Source organism: Canis lupus, chromosome 6, assembly GCF_003254725.2.
Source record: "Canis lupus dingo isolate Sandy chromosome 6, ASM325472v2, whole genome shotgun sequence".
In the NCBI taxonomy this organism is placed as follows: Eukaryota; Metazoa; Chordata; class Mammalia; order Carnivora; family Canidae; genus Canis; species Canis lupus.
Genome location: NC_064248.1, coordinates 54,957,489 through 54,982,258, shown reverse-complemented (window position 1 = coordinate 54,982,258; position 24,770 = coordinate 54,957,489). Strand labels below are relative to the sequence as shown.

General features: G+C 44.7%; 1 protein-coding gene and 1 long non-coding RNA gene across 2 annotated transcripts in view; one reads left to right on the top strand and one right to left on the bottom strand.

Moving 5' to 3' along the window:
* Positions 1–24,770, bottom strand: part of ABCA4 (ATP binding cassette subfamily A member 4) — a 128,119-nt gene that overhangs the window by 15,790 nt on the left and 87,559 nt on the right. The window contains 16 exon segments of the mRNA XM_049111658.1: positions 961–1,023; positions 1,472–1,592; positions 3,747–3,876; positions 4,212–4,335; positions 7,342–7,489; positions 8,492–8,607; positions 12,311–12,488; positions 14,112–14,281; positions 14,506–14,580; positions 14,705–14,810; positions 16,383–16,415; positions 17,921–18,015; positions 22,269–22,325; positions 22,327–22,456; positions 23,275–23,373; positions 23,833–23,957. Coding sequence (XP_048967615.1) covers positions 961–1,023; positions 1,472–1,592; positions 3,747–3,876; positions 4,212–4,335; positions 7,342–7,489; positions 8,492–8,607; positions 12,311–12,488; positions 14,112–14,281; positions 14,506–14,580; positions 14,705–14,810; positions 16,383–16,415; positions 17,921–18,015; positions 22,269–22,325; positions 22,327–22,456; positions 23,275–23,373; positions 23,833–23,957 — 1,770 coding nt within the window.
* On the top strand, positions 15,292–16,983 carry LOC112640850 (uncharacterized). Its single transcript, XR_003124299.3, has 3 exons — positions 15,292–15,797; positions 15,919–16,085; positions 16,195–16,983. It is a non-coding gene; the product is annotated as an uncharacterized LOC112640850 (long non-coding RNA).

Here is a 24,770-nt window from a genome sequence, read left to right as displayed (position 1 = left end):
GACTGTCAGGTATGGGTAGGTGGGAAACATTTTTGACTTGTGCTGCCATTACTGAGGCCACTAGACATGTGTGGAATAGGCTAGCTGAGTTTGCCACCCCAAGATATGCTACTTTGGTGTAAGGATGACTTTGAGCTGAAGAGAATTAAGAAGTAGCAGATACAAGAAAAGCTCTCTTCCCTTCCCTGTTTGGCTAAAAGTGGGGCATATATTTATAAGGTGTCCCCTCTTGTCCTCTCTACCAGGAAGAGCAAAAGTTAACTGCCAGTAGCAACTTTAGAGTCTGGAGACAGTGCCAGAAGTATCTACATAGCAAACTTCACTAACTAGTCTTTATTTAGCATTAGTTTACCCCATATTTGCCTTTCTATTATTTGCCACCCCTACTGACTTATGGTCTTTTTCCTTTGTCACGTCACTTCTCTAAAAATGTATCATTCCTTTGTCAAGAAGCTATATAAGCCCAAGTTCTAACCACTGCTTGTGTCATTTATTTCTGATCATTCCTTTGTGCATGTGCCATGCACATGTTAATAAATGTCTGTTTGCTTTTCTCTTCTTAATCTGTCTTCCATCAGTCCAATTTACAAAGCCCTACCAAGAGAACCCAGAAGGGTAGATTTTCCTCCCTTACAATGACCACTGAGCACTTGATATGCATCTAGTCTGAACTGACATGTGCTGTATGTGTAAAACCACCCTGGATTTTGAAAACTAAAAAAAGAATGCAAAATATTCTATCAATAATGTTTTATATAAATTACATGTTGATGTGACAATATTTCAGATATATTGGGTAAAAGATCAAGATTAATTTCACCTGTTTTCTTTTTTTTTTTACCTTTTTCATGGGGCTGCTGGGAAATTTAAAATGACCTATGTGGTTACATTTGATTTCTTTGAGATAGCTCTGCTTTAGCGGGGAGAAGAGGCATGCACAGGATTTTGCTGGGTACCCACCTCTCCAGGGCGGACTCCGACACATAGCCTGTCCACTGCTGGGCTGGAGGTGCCTGAATAGATCTGCAGGATGCAGAGAAACTGGACTGAGAACTGAGAGAGGGTTAGAGAGGGAAGAGAGGAGAGAGCAGGAGCACAGGACAGTTGAGGTGAGAACTACCGACATGACGAGGTTACTATATACTGGCGGGTGTTCACTGAGGTGTTGTGAGCCCCAGGACACTGCACGGTTGTGCAGAGATGGAGGGGAAAAGGATTAGTGAGGCTCAGTCATAAGGGCTCATACTGAGCCCTGTGCTGGTGCCCTAGATGAACATTAGAGAGAATGCCCTGGAATTAGAAGTTCTTGGCAAATTACAACACAGTGATGACAATCTTACATAAAATTAGGAAAATGAATTGCTTGCATAGGTAATATTGCTTATTCTACAAAAGGAAAATTACAATGTTGTGCCATCTCTGGACTCAGACTGGCCCTGCCAACCTCAGTCATCTACACCTAGTTCCTTACCTTGGTTAGTTCATTTAGCCGTAAGATATCAGTTTTATTTCCCCCACTAATAATTCTTTGTCTTTCTTCAGCCACATCATCATCTTCATCTATGATGGGCTCCTTAGCAGGCTCAGAAACCCTAGAGGAAGTAAAGGAGACAGGACTGTGTTGGTGCACAGTGTCCCTGGTTTCCAGTCCTGGCCTTTCTGTGTGTGACCTTGGGCATGTCACTGAACCTCTAAACCTCCTTCAACTTCCTTCAGCCATTCGGTAGGGAGGGGATAACAGTGTCTACCTCACAGGACTGTGGAGAAGATGAACTTGGCACAGCCTCTGACACAGCGTCAGAACTCAAATCCTGGCAGCCGCTATCATAACTAAAACACTTCATCTATGGTAAGCACTCAGTAAACGTCACCCGTCTCCCACTTATGTCTTGAACTAACTCCTCTCCCAACCATTTGATCAAGCCTTGGTCCCCAGCCCCTGCTAATCTTCCCTGATTCCCAGCCTCTGCAGGCATTTCCAGTGCCTCAGCCTTCTCTTCCTCCTGCCCTGACAGACAGAAGCCTCCTCATCCTTAAAGACACAGCCTCTTTTGAAACCCTTCCTGATCACCTTGGCCTATCGTCTTTCCTTCCTCTCTTGTTGGCCTCATCTGATTCATCTCTAAATCTTGTCCTGTCTACCATTTATCCAATTGACCTATGTTTTCTCTATCTCCCCTCACCCCTACTCCTACCCAGGCTACCGCTGACTCTTGCTTGGGTGCCAACACGGCCTCCTGCCTGGTCTCTCTGCTTCTAGTCCTGGCAGATCATTTACCTGCCTTAGTAAAACACCCTAACAGCTCCCTGCTGCCCTCAGGCTTAAACTTGAAGTCCTCACCAAGGTGAGGGCACTTCAGGACTTGGCTCTGCTTACCTCTCCGTGCTCCTCTCTCACTCATCCCTCTCAATTTCCCCCTTCACAGCCATCCTGAACTCCTCACATTAGCATGTCCTCTACCAAAATTACCCTTTCTTCTGCCCTTCCCTTCTTCTCTTTACCTGGTTGCCTCTCAGCATGGCTGTGGGCTTCCTGTAGCCAGAGATCATCGAATGATCCTCCGGTGCTGTTTCAGGCTCAACGTGGCCAGACTTGCTCAATTATTTGACATCAGAATTTGAAGCTAATTAGTTTTGGTAAATAAGCCTGCCTCTTCTCTCCTACTGCAAGGTTTCTTCAAGATGTGGCCAAAGGCACAGAGGGGGGGCCTGTGAGGGCTGAGTGTCCCATGGACATCAATTCCTCACATTGTCCCCCATAACTAGCACCACTTCATGGTCACATCATTTTATTCCAAGTGTGTTGATGCCTATTATCTCGTTAAATCCTCACAACCCTGTGAGTAGGGAGGTAGATTCGTTTCTAGTAACTTGATTCCCTATGGATCAAAACCTAAAACAGGTCCTCTGAATCTTTATTTGCATATAGCCAGACTCAGCCTGAGAGGATGAAAAGATAAGGAACAAAACACTGTCCAGGAAAGCGTGTTCTAAGGACCCAGTGATTTGCAGTTCAGAGCCCTGGGCAGAGCCCTAGTGAAGGTCAGCCTGGATGGCAGAGGGAGAGCCTTCTGGAAACCTGGGGGCTTGTGTCAGAATGAGGCAAAGCCTGGGTCAAGAAGCCAGGGAAGAATGGCACTGCTGGGCTGGGTCACAGTTGGCAGTTACTGCCCACCTCTGCCTCCCGCCTCAGGGGGGCACAATCACCGCCCCTCACCCTTCACACCTGCCCCTGGCTTTAGCCGCCTTGGATATCACCCCCAAGGGATGATATTACTCCCTGTCTCCACTCTCAAATCTCTAATTAGCAAAGGGGCCCACTTTGTCTATTTTCTTGTGAATGCATGAATTTCCCTCTACTTTGGATCTCCCTTAACCATTATCATTTGCGAGGCTATTTTCCAACTTAAAATGAGTATCTGTTAATGAAGTGAGAGGGATTAAATATTAGTGACTAAAATAAAAAAACTGTATTTTAAATACTTTAAAGTTTAAATTCTTCATAATTTCTAAATTTCATAATTTGGAATTGGAATTCCAATAAGTTGGAATTCATAAATTCCAATGAGTCTATTTTACTGTCTCTCTCCTTGTGTAATTCAGAACAAACCAAGCTTTAAGGGTGTAAAAACCCATATGGAGTGGGGCTAGTGGGAGAAGAGATGACTACATGGATGTGAAGCCAAGTCCCTGGACAGATGCAATGAGCTCCTGTTGGCATCCTTAGGGCAGTGGCCTGAACGTACCATCGGGTGAGGAAGAAGTGGTGCTGGATGAAGAGAGTCAGAAGCAAGTACACCACCCCTTCTGCTGCCATGGCAACCAGGTTCTTTCCAATCAGGTCCCACTGGAATGGATTTGTAGAGTGCTCCTCACCTGGGGACAGGAATTAAGTCCATTCAGCTGCCCCAGCTTTCCCTAAAGACCTAGTTACAACATTTGGCCCAGCTGGACCAGGCCTTATGCAAAGGAGTAAGCGACAGCTGAGAACCCCTCTTCATCCTGGTGTCTCTAATCAGAGTAGGGATGAGTAGGAGCCTGCTCGTGACACCTCCTGGGGCTCCTCAGACAAAGAGGCAGAGGCAGCTGATCCCTTCTGGGCAGGACACTCTCAGACCAACCAGGTGTCTCCCAGCCCCAGCCCAGGCTGCAAGCCCTCCCACACGCAGAGGATGTAGGGCCATGTTCCACAGGCCTCGAATGCCACCCACCAAACCGGGCGTAGACATCTGTCACAGCCTGGCTCAGTGCCAGGTCAATGAGGCCCCGGCCCAGGCAGAAGTGTGGGAAGATAATGAGCAGCTTCCTTAGCATGGCGTTGAATCTGAGCAGTGTCTGAAACAAAGAAAAGCAGGGCAGTCAGTAATGGGGACTGAGACCACCTGCCCCCTCCTGAGCAGGGTGTGGCCTGGGTGCCCTCACAGGGCAGGACCAGGGGAAGACTTGCAGACAGAGGGAGGCCCGGCAGCCAGGCTGGCCACAGGACACATCTGTGATGCAGATACAGAGGTTTTGGAATACACATGGGAGGTGCCACCAGCCATTCAAGCACACAGGAGGTGCCACTAGCCTGTCTGGGGAAGCTGTCACGTGGACTCACTTGGAAACTACACAGGAGCCTTCCCAGGAGATGCAGCAGCTGCTGGGAGTGCGGCCCTGGTTCTCTCTCCTTTGGTACAGCTGTGAGCTGTCACTAGGTCCTAGGTCTTTCATCTGCTCTTAGCTCAGCTCGTGCCAAAGGGAAGGCCTATCGGCCTCTGCATCCCCCAGTTCCTATTAACTGTTGCTGCTAGGAAAGAATGCTCTCCCCACTTTTCTTCTCTGGCAGATTCCTGTCCTTCTTTAGAAAATTAGCTGGAGGGGTCCCTGGGTGGCTTGGTCTGTTAAGCACCTGACTCTCTGTTTTGGCTCAGGTCATGATCTCAGTGCTGTGAGATTGAGCCCTGCATCAGGCTCTGCGCTCAGTGTGGAGTCTGCTTGAGATTCTCTCTCCCTCTCCCACATAAATAAATAAATAGCTAGATAGTGAGATAGATAAATATATGAATAAATAAATCTTAAAGAAAAAACTAGCACCATAACCCCTTCTCTCAAAAGTCTTTTCAAGCTCCCATGTAAAATACCTACTTTTCTCCCCTAGTATTTACAATATTGTCAGCCAGGGTTAATTATTTTTTACTTGCCTGCTGTTCCCACTAGTCAGTGGTCCCCAGACAATAGAGACTGGGTCCTAATTATTTTGATACTTTCTAACTACCTTACTCAATGATTAGCTCAGAGTAGGCACCTCATTATTAGTTACATGGGCTAATAAAATCCTACTTATTCCAAGCCAGGCCCAGTTGAATTTCCTCTACCTAGCTTCTCTGAGCCCTATAGCCCAGCTCTTTGGTCCCACTCTGGTCTGCAGTGTCTTATCTGTCTCCTTCTTTTGGTGCCCTATCACACACTGTTTTATGGAATGTCAGGTACTGTGGTTCATATCGGTTCCTGGCTTGGCACACAGGTCATTTCTTGGGTGGAACAGGAGTTCTTGCAGGGTGGGATGAGCAGGTCACACGTGTTTACATCAGCACATCCATTACATGGTGTTCGATACGTCTTGACTCAGTAGGGGCAGTGGCTAGTGGGACCTGGGAGTCTCTTGAGGGATCCTGGGAATCTCTGCAGCATCTGCCTATCTGATCACGTGCATGAAAGCAACCAGCTTTTATGAGGGGGTGTGCTCGGTAAATGTTTGGCTAAATGAGTGCAGGCCTCAGGAGGGAGAGTATTTTGAGTTGCTTTGAGCTTACTCTTTATTCTGAAGTAACACAATCTCTCAAAACTTAGTGGGCTGTGAACCCGTGACAAACAGTTCTGAAGAGGAACTCTTTCAGTCTGCCAGAGGCTCTGCCGTCAGCAGTCTGTGTTCTTTCTCATCCATCTCTCTTCTGGGGTCTGACTGTGACATGGTCCATTTTTGACCAGTCGTGGGACAAATGGGGTTTTGTTTCTTGCTTAGTGGTTGCAGAAAGTCTGACAAGGTCTGGGAAAGAATCACTCATGAGGCCATAGGACTGGGGGTTAGTGCAGATTTGTCTTAGGTTCTCCTGGCAGGGCCCGGAGGTAGGAGTGAGGACAGGGACCACAGGACAGCAATGCCGATGTGCTGGCTGGTGCCTACCCTCTGAACTTGAAGTCCTAGTGAGGGAGGAACGGGCTAGAGAGGCCAATGGGGACACAGGCACTTGGCCAGCCTGCCAGTGCTTGAGAGTGCTCCAGGCCAGCCACAGCCAGGGCTCAGAAGCTGCCGGCTGGGAGTGGGAATGTGGAGCAGAGACAGCCCTGGAGCCATTGCCATTGTTTTGGGGGTTAGCCTGGCTAGCTCTTTCTGGGCAAGGAGAAGTCTGAGGAGTGTGGACAGGACAATTATACTTGATAGCTCATAGGAGAAAAAATGAGTGGGAAATATCAGAAAGGGAGACAAAACATGAGAGACTCCTAACTCTGGGAAACGAACTAGGGGTGTAGGGAGGTGGGCGGGGGGTGGGGGTGACTGGGTGACAGGCACTGAGGGGGGCATTTGATGGGATGAGCACTGGGTGTTATTCTATATGTTGGCAAATTGAACACCAATAAAAAATAAATTAAAAAAAAGAAAAAGTATTTTGAAAAACTAAAAAAAAAAAGAGTCATTTAGCATCATAGATTTATAACTCTGTCCTTTGAATTAAGTTTCATGTAGAATAACAAATGTTACTTGTTACAATTTGTGTAAGAAACTGGGAGAAAGAAAATTTATGCATTTGCTTATTTGCTGCCAGAACATCCAAGAAACTGAAATGAAAGGCTGTCTCTGGGGAAGCAAAGTAGGTGATTGGAAAACAGGGGTAGGAAAAACTTTCTTTGTATGCCTTTTTGGTCCCTTTTAATTTTGAAATCACATGAATGCATTACTTACATGTGTGGATGTGTGTGTGTAGAAAAACTAACACCCAAAGTCACCAAGGAAACCCTAAAGGAGTAAGACAATCAATCTAAAAGCTTAGGATCACAAAAGGTCATTTATAGCTTGCAGAATGAGCTCAGAAAACCATGACACCCAGAGCACACAAATAAACTTAGAATCAAGCGAGCTTAAAGAAAAAAGGAAGGAAAGATGGGAAGGAGGGAGGGAGGGAAGAGGAGGGGGGAAGGTGAAGGGAAGGAGGGAGAGAGGGAGAACAGGAGGAAGCCACATTCGCATTCACATACATACTAAGATTATCCAGCCACAGTACTTGCCTGTGGCTCTGCTTGATCATCAAATACTTTAATATTTTAGTAATCAAACAAGGAAGCCACGCAAGTCATGCTCACCCAGTTATTCTCAAATAATTCCAAGATGAAGGTGATGGCACTGCTGTTGATCCCGATGAACAGATTAGCACATGACAAGGCCACATAGGCTGTGCTGGGGACATCAAACAGGAAGGATGCTGGGTACATCATGGGAATGACTGCCCATCTGTGTGGAATGACACAATGCAGTGGGACAGAGTACCAATATTCCATTCCATTTGCTGTACCACTAGATACAATGCATTCCCCTAACTCAGAGTGACATGTGGGAACTGGCGAGAGTCCCAGGAAGACCAGAAAGCTGCTCTACCCCTTGGTCTTCATTCCGCATCTTTGAAGGGAGATAATGATGCCTTCCCTGACTACGTCAAGGGGGTTTTGTGAGAAGCAAGTGACATGGTGGCTGTGAATGTGCCTTTAACAAGGTGGAAGTGCAGTGTCTACACTGCAATGCTTCCCACTCTACAGGTGGATCAGCAAAGCTACGCTGAGATCCTAGGAGGCTCATCTTTACATTTGACTTGAGTTGGTATGTCACAGTTACACTGGCCTCTGAATTCTTTATTTCCAAGAGAGATGAATAGAGACCACTGCTCCTGGCAAGACTTCCCTGACCCCCACGGGAAGGACCAGGTGTCATTATCTCCATTATCTCCATTACAGATGAGGAAACTGAGGCCCTGATGGGGTAATTACTTGTCCAAGTGTATGTACACAGTACATCAAAGGCCTGGATATAAAGTTGCAAGCCTTGCTCTACGATTCTACAGGATTTAATCCCTGTGTCATCCTTTGGCCCTGGCCCAGGGGCAGCCTTTCAGCTGCAGTCTTCTGTGTGCAAATAACTCTTGGCCAGTACAGTTGGAGACACTGAAATGGACAGGTTGGCTATGGATGAATCAGAATCAGAGCCATGTGAGGGGCAGGGGAGTGACGGACTCCCAGACCCTGGGCAGGCCCCAGTGTGAGTGGAAGAAGATTCACTTGAGCCTCAGAAATACCTGGAGTCTGAAACAGAAGCCAGCCTGATTCCTGCTCAGTAGCTGCACATCCTGCTGGAGGCTGGAAGCTAATCTGGCTGCCAGAAACCCTGGTTTTCTGTCAGAAGAGCATGACCTGTCCCTGGCCTCCCTTTTGGTGGCATTAGCTAATGGCCCGAACAACTCACCCGTACAGCATGAGCAGTGCAATGAGGGCAGGAAGATTTTCTGGAGAAGTGTAGGCTTTCTTCTGAAACCCAACAAAGATCCCCACCACCAGTGCAGCGCTCACAGCATAATTCATCTTGAAGAGAGAAGAGAATAAGAAATTTAACCTTTTGGGACCTCTGTTTTCTGTTCTGTAGAACAAGGGCTGGGCCAGGCTCCTCCGGCACTTATAATGGTCTGGGATTCTGATGCTATTTGTCTAAACCGTTCTCCATTAGCGAACGTACATTAGGTTGTCCCTAGTCCTCCTACCCCTCCCCACTTCCACTTCCAGTGCAGGAAACCTTAGCCTCTATCTTTTGAGAGAATGAATTAGAATTTTCCACCTGATCTCTCATTTTCTCTAATTGGTCACAAAGTCCTATTGATTCTACTTTCTAAGCATGTCTCCTGAATTTAGAAAAATCTAAAATATTTAGTCCTCGGCCTCATGAAGTTTAAATAGATGATAACCTTTTACCACTTTATCCCTTTCCTTCACCTTCCTACACAATTCAGTCCTAAAGCCATTAGGACAGATAGGGAGAGGTGGGCAGCCACAGTGGGGTTACAGGTGTCACAGTGGTCCCAAGCAGGATGAGAACTGAGAAGGGTGAGGAGGACATCCCACAGAAGGTAGGCTGGTGCGCGGTGTATGAAGGTGTAGGGGGCTTATAGGGGGCTGATCTGATTGGGGCTATCAGAGCCAGAGAAGAATGAGGAGGACCTCCAAATGGGGGGCAGCTAGAGCAGGGAGGGGTGGGTGTCTCCACATGAGGGAGAGGATGGTGGCAGAGATGGGACACTTATTACATACAGGTGTACTGCTCGGGTAGGTACATGAATCAGGGGTAATAGAAGCCAGTTTCTCACTCGTGGGGTAATAGAAGCCAGTTTCTCACTCGTGGAGAAGAGTCACAAATATGGATGGATAGACAGCCTGTAGTGTTGGATTAGAATTAGGGGTTTTAGTGAACTCATATATTGTTTGGTGTGTAGACAGAGAAATACAGATGTAAATGTGTGCCTGTCTATGTACATACACACGTGTCTCTAGTTCTCTCCCCTGAGAAGGCCTGAAACCACTGATACCTCAGTGGCAGTGACCATATCTAGCATCGAGATCTTGGTTTCTGAGGAACCTTTTCCACTGAAAGGAACCAGGGCTCCTCGTGGAGATGGCTAATTCCAGGACAGCGCTGCAGGAAGTGCAGGATGAGCCTGGAACATCTCACTGTGCCAGAGAGCAGGCAGGTGCTCAAGTAAGATGGAGACACAAGAGGAAACAAAAGCCAGCCTGAAGGGGCTCCCACTGGCTAAGCAGGATAATTTCAGCATCAGAATAACTAAGAATGGGGGGCAGCCCAGGTGGCTCAGCAGTTTAGTGCCTGCCTTCAGCCCAGGGTGTGATCCTGGAGACCCAGGATCGAGTCCCATGTCGGGCTCCCTGCATGGAGCCTGCTTCTCCCTCTGCCTCTGTCTCTGTCTCTGTCTCTCTGTCTCTGTCTCTCATGAATAAATAAATAAAATCTTAAAAAAAAGAATAAGTAAGAATAGTATCAGATTGTAACTTATTAACATAGGAACCATGACTCTATGCAGGCACACACAAATAAATGAATAAATGGGAAGTTTGATAACATAGGATATTTACATAGCTTCAAAGTACCACTCCCCCAATTCTTATTAATTATAAAGGGGAAAATAGTAACCTTACAGTAGAGGAGCTCGGCAGACACCATCTAAATCAAGTGACCACAGTGACCATCATCAGTAATAGAACAAACTGAAATCCGAAGCTACCTGGTCAGATGCAGTGAGAAGGAAAGCATGCTCTCATGATACCACTGCCATAAACTGGATCCAATCATGAGAAAACATCAGGCAAACTCAAATTAAATGACATTTTGCAAAATAACTGGCCTGTGATTTTCAAAAGTGTCAAGGCTGTGCATGTCAAGAAAAGACTAGGAACCATTCCAGGCTGAAGGGGACTGAACAGGACAACTAAATGCAATGACTCTGAGCTAGATCCTTTCCTATAAAAGACATTATTGGGGCAATTGGTGAAATTTGAGTGGGGTCTGAGGAAAAGATGGAGGTGACACATCATGCTAGTGTCCTGGTGTTGACAGTTATGTTGTGATTGTATGGGGTGTGTCTTCATTAATAGGAGGTAGACACCAGAGGTGCTAGGGTGTGTGTGTGTGTGTACGCACGCAAAGGTCATCTTTTGGGAAGTTACCCTCAAGTGGCCCAGAAAAATAGTCTTGAACTATATTTATGACAATTTTGTGATTGTTTCAAAATTTAAAAGAAAATACATGGTGTATAAAAAATAAGTACTTAAAACATTTTATCTGAGCTGAGTGAATTATATAAACAATACGTGTTTGTTCATTCACTTAACATTGACCCTCAGGCATATATGATATCTTTTTGCTGCTGGCTAATGAGGATGCTAAGCTCCAACACTATAGATCCTAGAGTTCAGATTTCAGGCCGGCCTTAAAATTCTAGAGCCTCAGAAGCCTGCTAGTGTCATATTCATCATCTTCTAACTCTTTATTGTCCAGCCAAGTGTCTATTTGCTAGACACTTTCAGACACTCTATCCTGCTATCCACATATATCTCCTTAGGCTCACAGATCTCTGTAGCTAGGCACATGCATGGGTCAGCTCGAAGTGTAAATTCTATAATCCTTGTCTTTAAAAAAAAAATAAAATGCAAACCCCAGGATTTTAATAGCTTTTCAGTGCAGGTGAGCCTAGCTCCTTTTCATGCTTAAAGCACAGGGGAGGGTGGGTAGCTACAAGTGATGTTTTTGTCCAAAGTGAAAACATGCATTTGAACGTGTTTTCTCAGGTAGATAGGGCAGACCAGAAAGAATTTAGTTGCTACTGATGATTTCTGGTTTTGTATTGTTCAGTGATGGCTGCATTTAGGAAGCAAAGATAAAAGAAACCATGTCTTTATAACCCTAATATTTGTCATAATGATCCCTGCTACATTATAACTAGGGCTTTGCTGCCAGTTTATTTCTGACTCCTTCCTGCCCCCAACAATCCTGGTTCTAAGAGAGGCAGCAGTTTGCTGTTGACTTGGTAAATAATTTTCTCTTTATTTTACCTAAAGTGGTGCTAATCTCATTTAGTGGAGGTCTGGTTACTTTGGGAAAGCAAAGTAACACCACTGAGTAGGGTTGTCAGATTTAGCCAATAAAAATATTGGATGTTCATTTAAATTTGAGTTTCAGATAAACAACAAATAATTTTTTTAGTATAAGTAAGTCCCATGCAATATTTAGGGGGGGTGGGTGGGATATGCTTATACTAAAATCATTAATTGGTTTATCTGAAATTTAAATTTAATCAATGTTCTATATTTACTTGGTGACTCTACCACAGGAGAAGTTCCATCCTTCCCCCTTTGGAAAGGGTGTAAGAAGAGAATGTAGGATGAAGGGCCTCTTGGTATTACCTCTTCAGCTCCAGATTATTCACAGGAAAGCCAGCATCATGCCTGTGGTGCAGTGATTATTCAGTGGGTCAGAAGGCCCCTTGGTGGAGGGCACGTAGAGCCCCAACTCAGCAGTTGTTAAGCTGAGCCTTCCCCAGCTTGGAGCTCCTAATTCTGTGCCTTTCCAAGAGCCAGCAAACACACAAAGCCCTTAGCACAGCACCTGCTAACAGCCCTGGCAGTACAAGAGCCCCACCCTGCCATATCCTCTTGGAGCAGACAAATACCTGCCCATGTTGGGCCCATGAAGGCAAGGGAGGTGCCATGACCTGACACTTACAATGTCCCAGAGGAAGTTGGTCAGCCAATAGGTAGTGGGACTCACTCCGCTGACAAACTGGAGGTGCTTGGCTTTGTTTACCCTCTCCTGGATCAAATAAAGGACAAAGCTGGCTGGGACAAAGGACATGGCGAAAATCACACAGATGGCAACCACAGCATCCACTGAAGCGGTCAGCCTGCAGCAGGATGAGACACCAGGAGAGAGAGGTGAAGAAGGAGGAGCAGAAGCAGAAGGATGAAGTTAGGCTCTGGAAAGGCCTTACCCAACTGGAGGTGGGAGGTAATGGCCTCCAGAATACCTTGGAAGCTGCTCGTTTCACTCAGTTGTGCTAATCAAACTGGGTAAATGGATATTTGTGGGTTTCCTGTTCCATGTTACTACTGACTACTAACATTAATGTTAATATCAAATATTTTCCCATGTTAATAAAATAAACAAATTTTATTACATTTTCTAATTATTTGTTGATGGTGCATAGAAATGGATTCTTATAGTAATCTCATACACTATAATGCTCTTATTAGATACCATAATTTGTCTATAGATAACTCTTGAATTTTCTATGTAAATAGCGATTTGGTCTGCGAAATCTTGTTCACTCATGTATCACAACATGGGCATATATTCATAATGCAAATTTAAGTGAAAAGAGAACATGTCAGTTCTATAGAAGCTTGGCTCCATTCACCATTTCCTGGATCACTGAGAAAGCATGTGGCTAAGGGGTAGGTGTGGGCTGAAGTCCCACCTGAGCTTCACACACCAGCCACAGCTCTGGTGTGGGACAGTGCCTACACAGAGAAAGAGCACTTTTTGCTAATTCCCACAAGGCACCACATTTGCTAGTCCCTGTGCTGATGAAACTACAAAGAACATGATCCACACATGTAGGAAGAAGAGAATAAACTGGAAGGAAACATACATAAATGTTTAGAGGTAAGATCCAAAACTGGGTAGGGTTGTAGAAAATAAGTTTTAAAAACTCTGTTTTATAAACTTTATTTAATGAACACACACTATTTTATATACTACCTTTATAACCACAGAAGACTCCTATGTTTTATTTCAGATTCAACAGACTCTATTTCCTCATAGAACAGACTATATTTCCTCAGTTGAGGGCCTCAGAGGGTGTCCAAAGGAATGCTCAGTGACTAGTGCCCAAGTTTTAGCCAATGACACTTGGCATGTTCAGGGCAAGTTCAGGGCACCGAATACACTGGGATAGGAACAGGAGGACCCTCATAGCTTGCCAGAAGAAGTTCACACTAACAAAGCCATTCCTGCCAAAGTCAGGTCTCAAACAGAGCACACATACACTACGAATTGCACAAGTTTGATGTCTTTTACTGCCTGAAGCTATGCAGTAAGAGCCTAAGCTTGAGGAAGGCTAGGATCTGTTGACATCTTGAAAGCCTGGCCATCTGAGGGAAATTACGAGAATCTAAGACGATTATTCCCAGGGAGATGAAAGATTGGCTCAACTTTCCTAGTTCCCGGCAGCCACTTTGCAAACTGGTAAGGAGAATATTTGTGTAAGCTCCAGGAGCAACTTGCTATCAAGAGCCAAAAGGGAAGAGAACCAAATATATGCTTACTTTCTAAATAAATACGAAGAGAAAGAATGGCCAAGCAGTTTGATACACGAGGCCTTTGAAAGTCTCATGTTCATGTGTGCCTGACTTAACAACCTTGACATCCAGCCCAGCAGCTCATGTTAGTGAGAATCATCTTGGGGTGTCCACAGAGTAGAAAGGGTGACCAGTGGGCTGTGAGGCTGGGGGCCACGGTGGCTTACACTGTGATCTCTGAGAGCTGCTCCTTGGTCAGGTTCAGGGGCTGGCTTATGACAGTGATGCCATACTCCTCAGGATTCTTGTCCTTGTGCAGGCTGGTCCGTAAGATGGCGTTGTGTGCCACGTTGAGAAAGCTCACCAGGGCATGCCACCCTTTGTTGTTAAACCACACCTACAGGGCAGAGAGGGGGCTTTGTTAGACTGTGCTCCAGCTGTTTAAAGAAAAAAATGAGCTTCAGGAAAAAGAATGTGAGGAGGAGGAAGGGTTTGGCAGCTGGAAGACATTCCAGGCTAGATTTCAGCAGCAGAAGGGAGGGAATGTAATTAAGTTGGGACAATAAAATCACTAGCTTGCGTGAATTTTTAGCTCTAGGGCAGATTATGTAGAACCAATACCTTAATGTTGTCTTCAGTTTCTAGATGTTTAAGGAAAGCAGGCATTTCTTTAGAGGCCTCTCTGGTGATAGGGCCCTAGAAAACCATAAGGAACAAGCACAAGGTTTCCCCTCCCCCCACTTAGCACTCATGATTATTTCTGTTTCATGATCACAAGCACATCCAAAGTTCTGCCCAAATCTCCAGGTTGTTTACATACCCCGCTCACATTCATTATCTGGCCAAGGTGGCTTAAAAATTCAACAAGTGCTTCCCCGGTGATGGGGAGGATTGGGAGCTTTCCTCCAATGGAAATTCCTCCGTACCTGACAAGGGAACAAGAAGCCCTCAAGTCAGTGCCAAGAACCAAGCCTGTGGTGCTTCATACCTGTCAATAGCTCTCTCAGTTTCTGTAGGGAAATGTGTACTTGGAGGGGAACTGTCTGGACTAGTCAGCAACACAGCTCCACTTCACAAACCAACTATTAACACTTCGCTGTTGCCCCCGGGATAAGTCCTGATCTCTACTGGGTTTGGTTTCTCCCCACTTCTCCGACTTCGCCCCTCCTTATGCCTTCCCACGAGTGGCAAATTCCAGCCATGTCAGATCACTTCCAGAGCCCCTGATGGTCCAGGCTGCCTTGGTGTCTCTGCCTATGTGGGGCTGCGAGCTTCCCAGGAATACCTTTCCCTGTTTTGAGCATCTGATCAACTTGGACGCATCTGTCTTACATCATCTTCTCTTTAAGGTCTTCCCTGACTCACCCTACACCCCAACCAATGACTTATTTTTGGTGCCACTTCGGTGCTTTGCAGATCCCCTGCCCTAACTCTGCGTTTAGCACTTTAATTGGGGTCCTGGCACTGGATCTCTCCTGCTCTTACCCATCTTCCACACTGTTTGGAGGTGTAAAGTGATCATGCACCAACACCAATCTGGACCTGTTGTGCTATCATTTAAAGCCCTTCAGTAGCAGGATAAAAGCCAAACTCCTTGATTGAACAAATTAATCTGCTGCTTAGGCAAGACAGAAGAGGGGAACTTTATTTCTCAGGGACTCAGTTGGTCCTACTCCCCAGTTCTGCTTCAACTGAGGCCCCACAAGTCCCTCTTGGGAGCAATTCTAAAAGCAGGATTTCCCTTTCATGATTTAGAATCCACTCAGAAAAATTAAGTTAATATCAACTCTGCATTCATTCTAGAGGCCCTATTCCTGAGGGACCTTGGGAGGTCAGCTCACTCTCAGAATATTCCTGGATGATCCTCCAAACCTCTGAAACCACTTGAGCCTCCAGAATGCCACAGGAACGGGGTGAGTCTGGGACTGGGCCAGACTCCCTAAGGCTCAAAAGGGATGGGCCAAAGAGTAACAGGGCTTAGTTAAATGTTCTCTCACTACAGCCCTCTAAATTGTTATCCTTCTGAGGTTTTAGGACCCCCTCTGAGTGAGAATGCTCTGGAATGCCTCTTCAGGGAACACTGCCTCCCATATATACCCTCCAAGGAGATCTATTGCTGAGAACCTTCTGGGTCCCACATATTCTTCAGGACATGACTTGTGAATTCCTGAGTATACACAGAACAGCCCACATGGCTCCAGGTGTGCCTTTTTTAAAAATGTGCAATTATTTTAAATAGATCAATCTGAGATTTTTATTTCTTCTTAAAAATATTTTATTTAAAAAATATTTTATTTATTTATTTGACAGAGAGAGCACAAGTAGGAGTAGCTGCAAAAGGAGAGGGAGAAGCAGGCTCCCTTGCTCAGCAGGGAACCAGATGTGGGCCTCAATCCCAGGACCCTCGGATTATGACCTGAACCCATGGCAGATGCTTAACTAAATGAGCCACCCAGGTGCCCCTGAGATTTTAATTTCTTACAAAAGTAGTTTCTTACCTCTGTTCATTGACCCAGAATTTGCTCTTTAAGCTGAAAGCCAAAACAAATCATACAATGAATACCATAAGAAAGGTAGTAGTGTTAACTTTCCTTCCCAAACACTCATTGGGGCCACTCAGTCTTCCGGGGCAGTTTTGTATTTCCTGATATCCAAACAAAGTGGAAGCCTCCCAGCCCAGAGCCTCAGCCCAAATACACATGCAGAGGAAGGACTGTTCCACCACTGGCTCTCCAAGTCAAACCTGTATTCTGGGCTTTCTGGGTGGTCCCGTGGTCAGGTCATTTGTCAGACCATCTGAACCAGAAAATATGGCAACCACTACAGCAGTGTAGAGTGAAGGCTGCAGCCCTCCTATCTTCCACTCTGCATAAACAATACCCTATTATTAATCACCTGCACACTTGGGAGAAGTTCTGACTTAGTACAAGCCCAAAGTTAAGAGACTGATTTCCAGCCAATCAGGGGTAAAATTATAAGACAAGTAATGAGCAGATGCCAATTCTAGACCTCATAGTTCAGGCCCACAAACTATCACTGTCATCAAGCACAAAACCCCAAAATCCATATTGCAAATTTGCTGCTGAGAACAAAGTTTGGGATGGTTGTTGTTTTATTGCATTATTGAATAAATATTATGCACTCTTGCTTTCATTTTTGTGCTTGAAAGGTGTTTTTCATTTTGCTAATGCTGGCTTGGCACGCCTTCTCAGCAGCGGCTCTCACCACTGGCAGCGTGTTCTAGTTAACCAAGGCCATCTATCCTTTGTTCAGGGTCTGGCAGAGGAAGCAACTGAAAGGACTATGAAAATTAAACAGTATGTTTTATTTTAAGGCCCCAGCGCACTTGGAGGCTGGATCAGGGTTTCCTATGATCCCCTTTTCACAACATGCTCTTGTCAAGCTCTGATGGGGACTGTTAAAGCCGCTCTTCCCCCCTGTGGGCCTGGAAAGAGCAGCTGCAGAGCTGAGAGGGGGCACTCACAGAAGAGCTCATTGGCACACTGAAGGGCAAGGATTGAGATGATAATTTACAGCGAGGGCGTGATAAGGAGCAGTTAACCCTGGCCAACCTGTGGGCTCCCTCCCATGCTGCCATCCCACTGCTTTTTTCCTATGTTGGTCTGATTTGTTCCATTCTCCTTTTTGCTTCTTCCTTTCTCACTTGCTTCTCTCCTTTCTCCTTTTTCTCCTTTACTCTCCCTCCAAACATTGTCTTTCTTAGCTGAAACATGAGGCTGCATTATTGGATACATTCTATGCTTTCTTATTTTATTTTTAATGGTGCATGGGTTAAACTTGAAGACTGGCCTAAATAAAACAAAAAACAAAAACAGAATTAATCTTAAGTTACATTTTACTTGTATTTGTCTCAATTGCTTTTTTGGGTAAATCAGGGGGAAGAAATTTTCCACTGCCCTGATTTTTTTTTTCCACTGCCCTGATTGTTGGTAAGTTGTACAAATAAATTTTTTCTCTCTAGTTAATATTTTCTACAGGGAGCCAGGATGTAAAGTATGAAAGAATCTCTTCTTACCTGCTTCGTATAAGAGCAGGATATGTTTTTACCAAGAAGTCGGAGATGTTCCTGTTGGTAAGGTCTTGCAGAATTTCAGTGCTGCGCTGTATTCTCTGAGGCAAGGAGATATCCATGTTAGTCACCCTGGAATCTGAGGCTTGTTCTTCTCCAAATATTATTTATGAACTCGGCTTCTGAGAATATGCTGAATAAAGCACTGACATATCCCTAGTTCCCAAATTAAAGATGTGGGAGCCATCTTTGATCCCCTTCTTTTCTCCAGTCCATTGACAGGATAGTTACAACTCCAAAAGAAATCTCCACTCTGTCCCCATTGCTCCAATTCCAGACTACCACCCTAGTCCAAGCTTCCACTCAGGCCTCAACTGGACCTCAACAGAAACTTCTAGACTGGTCTCCTTCATTCCATGCTGGCCCACCCAAATCCATTCTCCACACAGCAGCCAGACTGAGCTTTATAAATATAAATCAGAATACCCCAGTCCTTGCTTTCTCCATTCCAATAAACCTTCGGGTTTATTGGATCATCACCAAGGTCATCACCAAGGTCAACATGGCCACACGATCTGGCCCTGCCCTGCTTTCTGAGGGGGCCAGTAGCCACTCTCCTTACTCTTTACACTCCCCACCTGTGCCCCGTGCTTCTCCCATGCACACCCCTCATTCCTGATGTGCCTTTGCACTTGGCCGTGCCCTCTGCATGTATTGCTCTGCCTGGACAACCTCACATGGCTAGTTTATCATCATTCAAGTCACCAGCCTACATTTTATTCCTCAGAGAAGTATTTTCTATTTGTAGTCACTCTCTATCATAACCTACTGCTGCATGATCTTTTCATCTGGATCTCTATCTCAAATTTTCTTTCCAATTCATCTGCTAACTTGTTTTTGTCTGTTACTTCCCTGTGTGATATAAATTCTGGGAGAGCAGGGACTTTCTCTGTGGTGTCCCTAGCCTTAAGAATAGCACATGGAATGTAGGAAAACAATATACTTGTGACATGAGTGAAAGAATTCAAACAGTCCCTTACAATTTACAGATTGCTTTCAAAATATATCTAGAACTGGAAGCTTGTTTCACCTTTGGAAGATTTACAAAGTGCATGCATTTGGCCACCAGGTGGCAGTATTACTTTAAATTTGGATCTACATAGTCTTGGGTTCAGTTCTGGTCAATCAAGAACCTGAGGTGTCAAGGGCACAACCCAGATGTAGCTGAGGGTATCTTTGGTGCATTAGAAACACATCACATATCATTCTTTTCATTTTTGTACACTTTCTATCTCCCCTCCCCCTTTCCATTTTACTCCCTTCAATTCACTTTCTTCACATGGTTCCTCCAAAGCTAGGAGGACAGGCACCTACTGAATGCTTACTGTGTGCCAGGCTCTGTGTTAAATGCTCTAGAAACATTGTCTCCCTTATCCGTACACTCTTATGAAAGAGAAATTGTTGCTTTAATTTACAGCCAGAGAATTGGAGGTCCAGAAAGCTCAGCTAATGTGCACCAAGTCACAGAAGTTATAGGGGGTTTATCTAGGATTTGAATCTACATCTGTTTGTCTCCATAGCCCTGCTCTTTCCACCACTCTATCACCCTGATTCTCAAGCTGAAAAGGGCACCCAAGGGACCTGCTAAGCTACCCAGGGAGAATCTAGGCTGGAACAATTGCTGGTGTCTGGTAATTTGTGATGAATTATCTTCTAAAACTTCTAGCAAATAAAAATAGTCCTATAATTTGATCTCTGTGTATTCTAGAAGTCAGGGATGGAACACTTTCACCTCAAGACCTACCACCACTCAAAGAATGCTAGGACAGGAAGGGACCTTAAAGAAGGCTGTATCACCACCCCCATTTACCTGATATGTACAAGGTACTGCTTCTGATGAGTGAAGCCCAAACCCTCTGGCCTTATTCCAGGCTGAATAGGAGAGTGTGTTTGACTGAGTGGAGTGAGTGGGTCTAAATGTGAATGTGTGTGTCTGTTTGTCTTTTACACACAGACACACAGACACACATACAGACACACACACACATCCCCTCCTGTGTTGATGCCTGAGATTCAATTTTGCTCCCAAAGGAAGCATAAATGATAGTGAGGAAATGCAGGAGTGATAAAAAAAAAATCACAGGAACTGGCTTGCCTTTTTCCAGGACTCTGGCTATGGGGGTCTGTTAAAATTTCCCACCAGGGACCAAAGACTAATAATTGAAAAAAAAGTTCCTAAAATAGGAAGGCAGCCTCTGAGGTAGGATTCACTGAGGAAATGAATCTCCACATATCTATGCTTAGCCTTCCTTCCCTGTCTTCCCAGCAAAGGACCCCATGTACAGTGTCATAACCTCAGTGTCCCACTGCTGATGTATCTAAGTAGAAGCAGCCACAGGGCCCCTCAGTCATCTCAACAAAAGCAAAGCTTCCTCTTGGAATACAGAGAACTGGAACAAGTTCCCTGATTCCCTCTTCTAGGATCTCTATGGCGCCGCAGTGGCCGAGTTGTGGTTCAAAGGAAAAACACATGACTTGAGAAATATAAAGGTGTATGCTTTTAGCAAGTAAAAAGAGAGAGAAAAAGATAGGAGAATGCTCACAAACACAGAATCACTTATAGACCAGCAACTGTGATTGATGATGCAATGGCAAGATTTAGTTGTCCCCCATGATGTGCTCTGCCCTTCTGCTGTTTGCCATAGTAATACACTTTTTTGTTGGGTTCAAGGCCTCCCAGAATAAAGATTATATAGTTCCCAATCTTTCCCTGATGTCTATTCTGTATAATTGTGTATAAGAGAAAGTGCAGTGCAGTGGCTTCTGGAAGTCTTCCTTAAAAGATAGTGCATTTGCACTTTGCCCACTCTTCTTCCTCTACTCTGCTACTAGGAAAGTAGGTTCTATCATCTTGGCCAATGAGGCTAAGGCATGTTACTCCTCCTCAGCAACAAAACACAATGTCATGGATGGTCTGCATAGACTTTCACATGAGAGGGGAACAAATTGTGTCCTATTTTATCCACTGTCAGTTTGAGGTTGTCATCAGTTGAGTTGAATCTGATTCTAAATAATATAGTTTCTTTACTCACATTATTTCACTGAGTTCTCATAATAATGCTGTGAAATAAGTAGTTATCTTTAATTTATAAATGGGGAAATTAAAGCTCAGACAGTCCAAGTAGCCAGCCCGGGGCTCTCTGATGCCAGTGCTCCTTCCGCTATGACACACTGCTTCTTGGGGAATCGTTCGTTCACTGGTAAATCATTAGAGAGGGCCACACAAGGCCCAGTTCCATGGAAGTCAGCTGGGAGGCCTCTTAGCAATTGAAGGCAGAGTGAGACTTCTCTGGTCCCTTTCACTGTCTCTGACACCTCTGGGAAAGGCTCACTGGGGTGATACATTAAGGAGTTCAGACCTCCCAAAAGAGGATGCTGCTCAGAGAAAAATGTAGCTGGCTGATTCTGTGTGTGTGCACACGTGTATGCATGTTGCACAGCACATGGCAAACATCTTAATTAGGCTGTTAAACAGTGTGCAAATACACATGCATTTAAATGGACACTACGGTGTTTACGATGGAAAAAACTGAAAACACACATCTTCAATGAGAGATTAGCTAAACAAGTTAAATGGAACCAGTAGGATAATATGCAGGCATTAAAAATGATGATGTATAAAAAAATTTTTAAATTTAAAAAATTTTAAAAATGATGATGTAAATGTATGTTTACTGACATGAACATATGTTCATGATATGTTTTTAAGTAAAAATAGGTTTCAAGATAGCATTTTGAATAGACTCCTGCTTGAATGGATAAAAAGCAAATGCTATCAGTTATCTCCAATTATAGGCTTTTTTTTCTTCTGACTTAACTGTATCTTTTAATTTTCTGTGATGAGCATACATGACTTGTATATTTTACTGTTTAAAATTTTTTAAAAATATTTTAGTTACTTATTTATGAGAGACACACAGAGAGAGGCAGAGACATAGGCAGAGGGAGAAGCAGGCTCCATGAAGGGAGCCCCATGTGGGACTCGATCCTGGGACTCGGGGATCATGCCCTGAGCCAAAGGCAGGTGCTCAACTGCTGAGCCACCCAGGCATCCCTAAAATTTCTTTAACTAGATTGAAGAGGGAGTGCTTGAGGGAAAATGAAGCTACTGGCTGTGACAGGGCCCTTTAGCATGCCCCTCCAAGAGGACCCAAGGACATGCAGGGTCCCTTCACTCAATGGTCAGGTTGAAATGTTAGTTGGCTAGAAAGTTAGGAGGCACAGTGTATCTCCCCAATCTGTGCTGTCACAGGTAGATTTGGGGCCCCTGGTTTCTCAGAGAGGGTCAAGGTACCTGAGGGGGTGGGAGCCCCCCTGCGCCCTCGGGGCACTCTGGGAGCATGGTGAGCTTTCTCTCTGGTGCTGCACCTGCAGGAAGGCGAGGGCTTCTCTGGTGTCCACTGCTGCTTCTGGAACAGGTGGGTGATGTTCGGGGACACAGAAGGAGTCTTCCAGGGGGTTGAATTGCCACAGGGGTATTCCCTCATGGAAGGCAAGAAAAGATTTCACAAGAAGCTCCAGTTGATAAAAATCCCCCTAAATGAGAAATAGCGCCCAGCCTCTCCTTAGCTTTTCTTCTATCTCCCCAGACCCATGAGTTTTCTTCTTCTATTCTTGGAGGTTAGTTTCTCCTTTAAAAAGTCAAGACTAGAATTTTGTTGATTGACTAGGTATGGGGCTGGGCAATAATCATCTGCTTTCTGGACTGTCCTATCTCCCTTCTTCTTCCTGGCACCTCTAGCTGTTGAGAAACAGAGCAAATAAAAGCAGAATTTGAACTTAGTCTGTTTTGGTCCATACTGATAGCTCTGAAAAACACTGAATGAGGAAAGCAGTTAAAATTATATTGAAATTTTATGATTCTTGGTGGATTTCAACTGCCATCTATAACTCTCTTCTCTATATTTACAGCAATAATTGAAAATTGGCCACACATGTAATTAATGTCATTCTAGGTCCAATTAAACAATAGCACATCCTTCATCTCCCTCCTTTCCTGTTTCAGATTCCTTTCAAATAAGTTGTGGGAAGCATATGTTAACTCAGTATGGAACTTTCTATATCAAGAATTCTAGAAATACAGAGCATCCCAGTGACTGAAGGGGATTCTCGTAAGAGGTGGTGATACCCTTGCACATGGGCGCTGAAGGAGAGGCTGGGTGGCGGTCAGGCGTATGAAAGCCCCTGTGTTATTACAGGACTGAGATGGGGCCTCTCCCAACCTGCCATCCCAGGACCCCACCATCAGGGCTCCCCAGGGACAGCTATTGATGGTAGGACAAGGGTGTGCAGGGACTTACGGAAGCCATTCTTCCTTCAGGCAGCGGTTGCCAAAGCCTGGCTTATTCAGGAGGACATCTGCAAGTGCTGCAAGCTGTTCACTGCCTGGCTGGTCCAAACTAGACAGAATGAGAGGGCCTTACTTGACAGATAGATGACTGGGACAAAGGGACAAAAGAGTCAACATGCAACTTGACAGGCATTTACCGAATGACTGCTACGTACTAGGCATGTACACAAGCCATAGAATGCTGTCTAGGGGTGGTTATAGGTTTCCTGAGAAGGGAGTGTGCTACTCACACATGCCCAGTGATCTGATGGCATATCATGTATATACTTCAACCTACTTGCCCATCCTTTACTTTATCTTTCCTCACTCCTGGCAGTCCTGGTTGTCCACTTTGGATCACCTTTACCAAGTTGCAGCTACATTAACCTCCCTTTGAAGGGCAGTGCAAGGACCCCTACCACATGGGTCACTAGGGAGTGGAAAGGTGAAGGTCCCACCAAGCAGTCTGACCTGGGAGCCCCACAACACATGGGGGTGAATGATGACCTTTAGGGATAAGTCTACACACCTGAAGAAAGTGTACTGCTGCCCATACATCCAGGGGTGAAGGATCAAAGCAGGATATTCACCAAAGGGGGGGACAATGATGGAAAGCATCAGAGCCAAAAACACAAAAGTGGCTGGGAGCACAATCTGTTGGAAAATAAACATGGCAATGTGGGTGTTGGTAGGTGGTATGTAAAAGACACACACACACACATTCGTTCTTTTAAACATTTATCCTGTAGCCTCATAACTGGGTTCTGGTGAAGAAGATAAGGCTTCTGGGGAACATTAAAAGGGAGACGTGAAAAGGCAAGATGTGTAGAAGAAAACAGAATGTTCTGGTGGCCAGTTGAAGAATGGCTAAAGTAGCCCAATACTGAGCACTGAAGTAGCCAAAGTTCAGCCAGAGGTGAACTAGAGTTTCTATATCTGAATAAAAAGTATAAAAAGAAAATAAGAGTACCCAAAACAATCTATAGATTGTTATGCAATTCCTATCAAAATACCAATAACATTTTTCACATTTTAGGATTCTAAAATTTGTTCAGAACAAAAGACCCTGAATAGCCAAAAGAAATTTTGAAAAAGAACAAAAGAGGAAGTATCACAATTCCAGACTTTGAGTTATATTACAAAGCTGTAGTAATCAAAATAGTATGGTACTGGCTACAAAAAGAGACAAATAGATCAATGGAACACAAAAGAAAACCCAGAAATAAGCACTTAATTAATCTTTGACAAAGGTAGAAAGAATAAGCAATGGGAAAAAGGTCTCCTCAACAAATGATGTTGGGAAAACTGAACAACATGCAAAAGAATGAAACTGGACCACTTTCTTATATCACACACAAAAATAAACTCAAAATGGATAAAAGACCTAAATGTGAGACCAGAAACCATGAAAATCTTAGAAGAGAACATAGGAAATAATTTCTCTGACATCAGCCACAGCAACGTTTT